Source organism: Rhodamnia argentea, chromosome 8, assembly GCF_020921035.1.
Source record: "Rhodamnia argentea isolate NSW1041297 chromosome 8, ASM2092103v1, whole genome shotgun sequence".
Taxonomy (NCBI): Eukaryota; Viridiplantae; Streptophyta; class Magnoliopsida; order Myrtales; family Myrtaceae; genus Rhodamnia; species Rhodamnia argentea.
The window spans coordinates 10,411,275-10,419,299 of record NC_063157.1 but is presented as its reverse complement, the minus strand read 5'-3'; the positions used below and the strand labels follow the sequence as shown (position 1 = coordinate 10,419,299).

General features: G+C 40.9%; 1 protein-coding gene across 1 annotated transcript; it reads left to right on the top strand.

The window, feature by feature from the left end:
- The first annotated feature begins 5,328 nt into the window (after positions 1-5,328).
- On the top strand, positions 5,329-7,208 carry LOC115727674 (UPF0481 protein At3g47200-like). The gene is made up of 3 exons (XM_048284542.1): positions 5,329-5,961; positions 6,190-6,472; positions 6,590-7,208. The coding sequence occupies exons 1-3, from the start codon at positions 5,350-5,352 to the stop codon at positions 7,105-7,107; spliced, it is 1,413 nt and encodes a 470-aa protein (XP_048140499.1). The 5' UTR covers positions 5,329-5,349; the 3' UTR covers positions 7,108-7,208.
- Positions 7,209-8,025: the final 817 nt, after the last annotated feature.

The following is an 8,025-nucleotide window of genomic DNA, read 5'->3' as shown; positions in this document are numbered from 1 at the left end:
TTTATCAAATTCAAAAGCTCAGACATGGTCGCGAGATGTTGTGCTTTGCGTGCATGCAATTCATTTGCTACGGCTTCCATGGGACATGCTTAGGGCTCGCATGGCAACATTTACGAGTAGAAGTTGAATTTTCTACTGCTGTTCCGAAAGTTGATTTCTAATCAGAAAAATTCGTTCGATAACAAGACAAAATTTGTACTACGGAATAAAAATTTATTTGGTAACGGTTGAAAATTTTTACTTCTGGAACATTATTAATATAAAATCTTCTACGACAAATTGTTGACCCTAACTTAAAATGCATGTTAATCGAAAAAAATGAAATGCAAATACTAATGGCTTTACGTATAATTTGTCATTCAATTATTTATGTAAATGGAGACCACTTTTATGGGGAAGGTTGTATTAATGAATACGATAGCTAAGCTCATATATCCATGCTAAAAGTACGAGTACTTCAAGTGCTTCCTTGCCTATGTCTAGAGGTGTCAAACGGGTGAGTCGATTCGAGTTTGGGTCGGATTGAATATAGTCCGAACCATATTGACTTTTAATTCGTTTTGATCCATTTTCATACGGTGCAAATTTATCGATCCATACTCGGTCCGTATTACTTAAATACTTCTATATTTAACCAAATCATAGAATATTTGTTTATTATAATTTATTAAGAAAAATAATATTTCTAAAACACTCTCATGCACCGACTTTAGGAACTACGGCCTCATTTGCCGTCTCAACCTATGTTACCTCCGAGTTCTTCGGGTTCTCCACCTAAAGCTCTACCTCACTACTAATATCATGATGTGTCTATTCTGCTGGTTGTGTCTCAAAAGTCCTTTGTCAAAGCATTTCGGTCTTATCAAAGATCATGTCTTTCACAATTCAAATATCGACGATCCGAGATAGGTGCACCACCGCTGGTGGCCTTTCATTCCATGTGGTTTACCTAGAAATATGCACTTCTTCGTCCTCGACTCAAGCTCACCACCACTCGTATGAGCATACGCAAAACATCTGAATATTTGTAATCTAGAGTACTCAACGGGTTTTTCCGACCATTCTTCATTTGGAGTATTCCACTTGATAGTAGACTAAGGAGATTGATTAACCAGTAACATGTTGCGTCTACTACTTCCGCCCAATATTCCTTACCTAGTTCCGCATGTGAAAGCATGTGCCGAGCTTGCTCAAGTAAAGTTACATCCTTCTATTATATTGTGCCAATTTGTTGTGGTGTCCTGGGTGTTGTGCAATGTCTCACAATCCCATCTTTCTCGTAGAACACCACAAAATATTTATCATAGAACTCAATGTCGCTGTCGGTTCTCAAGCACTTGATCTATTTATATGACCACTTCTCAATCAATACCTTAAATTTTTTGAACCAATTGAACACATTAGATTTGTACTTTAGAAAATATACCCATACTTTCTCGAATAGTCATAGATAAACATCGGTGTATATTTGGCACATTCTTTCCAAGTAACCGGATATGGGCCTAAGAAATATGAATGAATGTATTTTCATGTTAAATGAGAGAAGAGAATATTGCTGCTAATGACATACATGTAATTTTCATCATAACTATGTATGTCATGGACTATGCTATATATTGGAGCAATATCTTTTGTAGTTGTAACCTTGTGACTACAACTTGTAACTCTAAAAACTTATACTGATAGTGAATAGATTGTCTTGTGCAGCACCGTGCTTTTTGCCTATTGTTTCTCAAAGAGTTTCCATGTAAAAATTTATGTGTCTTCTTCTCTATTTTTTCTCTTTGACGATGATTCACATTCCTAACGCGAGAGAGAGAGAGAGAGAGAGAGAGAGAGAGAGAGAGAGAGAGAGAGAGAGAGAGAGAGAGAGAGAGATCCATGAGCTATGGCAAGCGACTATGGCCGTCAATGTTTTTGCTACCATCATGAACTCGACCTAGGTGACTTTCTCTTCCGTGGGTGATGCCACTTGAGTAATTCACCACCGTATGAGGCACTAGATGAGTTCTCTCTCTCTGTCTCTCTCTCTCTCTCATAAAGTTTTTTCTCTGTCATTAGATTTTAAACGTTTTTACAATGACACACGGATATTTTGACGTTAAATTTGCATGGACAAGTACACTATAATGAAAAGATTCCATTTTTTTCCTTGAAGCTCATTAGATGCCACTGGTTTGGAGATTTGATTGTACAAATCAAGCATATCAGAGGACTTGATCGCAATAAAAAGTAGAGGGAGTTGAGTATAGACAGTATGTTAGGAAAAGACTATATTAGTAAAAAGGACTCCATTAGTCGTAACCTAATATGATTTTAGAAAGTAGAGGGAGTCGAGTGTAAAGCTCTTTAAGCTTTTTATGGTAATTGGTATTATGTCGATAGAAAAGAAAAAAAGGAACAATATCAAAATCGATATGCTAAATAGAAGCCGGCTCGGGTTGTGGATTTAACCAAGTGGCGCTTTTGGCAAGCTCATCCAATCCTTTCGAAATGACATGAATGCTGTATAATGTACGGTGCTCCCTCAATGCCTTAGGAATTTCCAAATGTTCATCTATGCAGATGAGGCCTATATCAACGTTTGAGATTTGGTGAAGCTCCAAGAGAAAAACCGTAGGACTAAAAGATTTTGCCTCTTCTGAAATTATTTTGCCCGTTGAAACTCTTTATCGCAATTCTCCTGATGTGAAATTGAGTAATTTAATGGATTGCAAGGTAAGCGCGTATAACTCTCTCACGAGGAAGCAATTATGTTTCGTACGAGTTCTCTTAAACTCTGCCGATAGTAACTTTTTCATACTTATTGGATAAGGACACAACAGATGTTATATTATTGATACGATCACTTTAGTATCACAACTTTTGAAAAAATGTTTACTTGAATTTTGAAATTTACAATCGATTCTCATAATTTTTAAAAAACGTGACAAGTGCGGACGTTGTCCAGGATTCAAAGACCGACCTCAAACTTTTTAGAAAGGCTATGGCATTATCATTTCCTTAAAACCAAAACTGACCTCAAATGTTATTGTCAGAAGCATCATCCAGCTGTAATCCATAAATTTCCTTGAAAAATAATCCCAAAAAAATGGAATGATAATATATTACGACGATTTGTAGACACCAAGCTCATCGTGAACAAGCACGTCGAGGCAATCCAAAGACTTCCCGAAATCTGTAGCGACAAAAATTTCTCCGACTCTTCCTTTGATCTCTTGCGGCTGCCAGCTAATGAACGGCACCACATCTGCCGCAGGATTGCGACTGAATTGCCCTTCGTATGGCGAAACATGCCGAAGCCTTCCTAGAGAAGCGACTTCCATGTTTCCGTCCATCCAAGCCTTATCTGCATAACGAATAGAGATAATTGTAATGTAAAATATGGACAAAAGCATTATACTTTTCGTTAGAATGTATGTGTGAGTTGTGTTAAAGAAGTCTCACATAAAAAAATTAATATGGTATTGAGCAGTTAATATATTGTAATTGGTTCATAATTTATAGATTTAAGCTTTTGAATGAATGTTGATTCAATTGGATATATTGATGGGCTCGGACTTGAGCTTCCTCCTGGCCATCTCTCTCGATAAATGTATCGGACTAGTTTAATGCAGATATCCGGTTATGCTTCATATTGTGCACGCTTTCGATGTGTTCTTTCGAGTCATCACTTTCTTTCCCATCTTACGTTTGGGGGAAAGAACATAAAGAAATGATGTGGAGAAAAGGAAGATAGGAAGAAAGAGAGGGGTTTTTAATGAAAAACAAAGGAAAATCAAAAGAAGAAAAGAAAATGGAGGAAAATTTGCTTTCAGCAAAATCTAAAGACTGATATGCTTTGTTTAATCTCCGAAAATGTTGTATTAATTTCGTAATTAGGAGTACAACCTCTTCACTCTCCATCGGAAACAGACAGGAAGGAGCTTATACATCAAATAGAAAAATTTGGTTAAAAAAAGAAAAAAAATTAAAAATTATTAAAGATGCTCACGTTGGAAAAAAATGAAAAGGTTTAGGATTCAATTTATACCATTAAAAGATTTATGACTGAATTGATACACATGTATCATGTAATGGCCACCTCGATAATTATCCCTAAATACTTATAGAGAGCATAAGAATCCGGGCATTTTAAATAAGAGCATGGAGTCAAAAGTTATGTTAGGGATGCCAAAACTGATATGGAAAACTGATCCGAAAAATGATATATTAATTCGATTGGTTTGCGGAATTAGACACTTAGGATTAAATCAGCATTTTCCATGAGATATTCTTGTTCACAGCTTGCTAACTATAGCAATTATGATATGTTCGAGTACTTCTTGATTGGAGCATATAAGCTGTTAAAATGTGTCCAAGTTCTTGTTGATTATGGGTATACCTATCAAATGGATGGATTGGATTTGAGTCGGTCGAAAATGGGGGTATTTAATCCATTTTGACCCATTTTCAGATAATAAAAATTTAACGATCTATATCCGATCCGATCCAACCCGGACTTTTAATTTGTTATGTAAAAGAAAAAAATAAAAAAACGTATACAATATAAATATTGTTCAAGAAATACATGAATGGACTCGACCAAAAAAACAAAAGAAAAAGAGACACGTGAATGGGTTCTAAGTGTAAACTAATTGGGTTACAAGTGTTAAAATATGGGTTTGTCTTTAAACCCATTGACAATTTGCAACTCAAACCTATTTATTGAAACTCGATTAACCTTCGAACAAAAAAAAATTGATTAATCCATATTTGACCCATCTCATTGAATATAGATTAAAAGATGGATTTTCAACCCATTTTGACACATCTAATTTATGGGTCACAAATGTTCGCGGTTGATTTTGCTAAGATGACTCAAAACCTAATAAAAGAAAGTGAAAAAAAAAATATCCGCACTAAAATTTAGTTTAACTTATGGAATTGACTTTGCTGTACCAGCTTGACTTTGATTCCGTACCCAAATCACATGAAAGCATTCGATTCAATATGAGCATTAATATCCCACGTTTTTCATGAGACATTACCCAAACACTTTTTGTCTTTGCCTGACAAATACACATACATGGCCTGTCCGATAGTATTGATTTCGCTATCATAATTTTATTTGGTGGTTGAGAGAATTACAGGAGTCACAAATTTTTAAAGAAGTGAACCCCATAATAATTATAATTAATTATTATTTATTTTTAACCTAAAATAGAGTGTTATCTAATAGTCAGCCAGGTAGGTAACATAATCAATTTAACAATAAATTTACTTCTTCTCTCCCGCCTTTCGGCTTAAAACGGAAAAACAAGACACTCCCAAATGGAAACTTGCGGAACCTGTGAAACCAGCGGAACCATGCATCCTCTGCACCCGAACGAGACCAACTGGATCGTCCAAGTCAAGGAGAGCCTCAAGAGCAAGACCTCCGATGACCAACGGCACTGGAACAAGCGGTCCATCTACAGGGTCCCTGCCCGCATCACCGACCTCAAAAGCGAGGCCTACTGGCCACGGGCTGTCTCCTTCGGCCCCTACCACCACGGCGCCAAACACCTCCTCCCCATGGAGGAACACAAGCGCCGCTCGCTTGTCCACTTCCTCAAGCGGTCCAGGAAGCCCCTCGAGCCCTTCCTTGAGTCCCTAAATGAGGTGCTGGGGGACCTCAAAGCAAGCTACGATGTGCTGGACCCGATGTGGAAGGACGGTGAGGGCGCGGCAGGCCGGTTCCTGCAGCTGATGATCACTGACGGCTGCTTCATGCTCGAGATCCTGAGGTTCGCAAATAAGGAGGTGGAACACTATGCGCCCAACGACCTCATGGAAGACTATGCGCCCAACGACCCCATCTTCAGCAATCACGGGAGGCTTTACATACTTCCGGTCATCGGACGGGACATGCTGCTGCTGGAGAATCAGCTTCCCATGCTGCTACTGGAACGGCTGGTCGCCGTGTGTAATGGCAAGAAGGTTAGTTCCTTAGATTTTGCTCCGTCGTAAGAGAGATTTTTCGCACGCATGTAAACCGCCGTACTGGGTTTGCAGTACATCTTGGCAATCTCAGAGGAATCAAATCTAATGCTCCAATCCTGATCTATAACCGATATCAGAAACTTCTTTTTATACCTTTTACTCAAGGACAATCCACATGACATCCGGAGGAAGGGAAATTGAACTGACTTTACTCCAACACTGCAGGAGGAAGAATACATCAACAGGCTCATCCTCAAGTTCAGGGGAGCCAGCGAGAACAATCCAAGCACGGGAAAATGCCTGCACGTCCTGGACGTCTTCAGGAAGAAGCGGGTCCAGCTCAAGCCGGACCAAGTGGTGAGCATGGGCAACCAGAACAACGCGTGCATGGGAACATGCCTGCACGTCCCGGACGTCTTCGGGAAGAGCCTGCTGATGGAGTCCAAGAAGAATAAAAAGAGGAAGAGCAAGGACAGCGAGGAGGTAATCCCACCAGCCACCGAGCTTCGTGAGCACGGGATCCAGTTCAAGCAAACCAGCACCGACTCCGGGAAGAGCATGCTGATGGAGTTCAATGAGAACAAAACGTGTAAGATCAACGCCAGCGAGGAGACAATCCCACCAGCCACCGAGCTCCATGAGCACGGGATCCAGTTCGAGCAAAGCGAAACCAACAGCCTCAAGGAGATCTCCTTTGCCAGCGGGGTCCTGAGGCTCCCCGCGATCGTGGTAGACGACGACACCGAGTCCATGTTCCTCAACCTCATTGCGTTTGAGCGCTTCCACGTCGAGGCTGGGACCGAGGTCACGTCCTACATCTTCTTCATGGACAACCTCATCGATAAGGAGCGGGACGTTGCGCTGCTCCGCAAGGAGGGCATCATCGAGAATTACATGGAGAGCGACGAGGCGGCAGCCAAGCTGTTCAACTTGCTGGCCAAGGACTTGATGCTCGACCCGCGCAGCAGGCTCCGTGGCGAGATCAAGAAGGTCAGAGCATACTGCAAGGAGAGGAGGCACCAGTGGAGGGCCAGTCTCATGCACACCCACTTCAGGAATCCTTGGGTTATATTGTCTCTCATTGCCGCCTTCCTCCTCTTCGTGCTTACCATAATTCAGACCATATATACCGTGCTCGGCTAGAAAAAATGAACCCTCCCTTTTCCTCTTGGTACAATATATTTTTTCTCCATTTTTCGGGTTTTAACTTTTCGCCTAATGGCTCTCTTGATTAGTTGTTGATTGTTGTTGGTGTGATATACTCTCTTTAGAATACTCCAAGATACTCTCTCTCTCTCTCTCTCTTAGTGGTATGTGAATTTTGTAGAAGAAAAAAAAATCTTGGAAGCAGCTAATTTTTGTAATAAAAGAAGAGTCTACGTTGAAGCTCGTGGAGAAGACTTTCACGTACTATGACATCTTCTGTGTACTTAAAGCCTTTGTGTTGGGATTTATGGGAGTACCGTTAACGACCAGATTTTTCGCCAATTAAGTTTATAAGCAGGATAGAAAATTTTATCGGACTCGGAATATTGAATGGACGAGTTTTGGGGGAATCAAGATGTTTTAGCACGGCGGACTAATTGAGCTTAATACTATAGTTGGGGCCATTAATGGGGACGGACTGTTTGAATTTAATTAGCCGTGTCCATTGAAGTAAAATTGGTCCGGTGCAAAATTCGGTTTCCGATTGGACTGGCGGAACCTTTTAATCAACCTCCCCTACGCCACCTGCCCTCTGACGTCGCCATCCATTTCCCTTATTAAGGCACCTCACGTTCTCTCTCTCTCTCTCTCTCCCTCTCTCTCTCCCTCTTCAATTTTAGACAACTTCCCTCTCCCCCCCTCTGTTTCCTCTCTCGGTGCTCTCTCTTCTCACTCTGGCCCGAGTACTCCTCAAGCTCGATTGAGCTCCGACAGCTGCAGCGATTCGTCGCCAGCAGCTCTTCGAGACCGGACGTCGCTGCTCCACTGCTCTGCCCAGCCGCTCCCTCGACCCGCGATGCCTGAGAAGAAGAAAAGTGAGGCTCGAGCTCGTTCTGAAGCCGATTCCACTCTCGT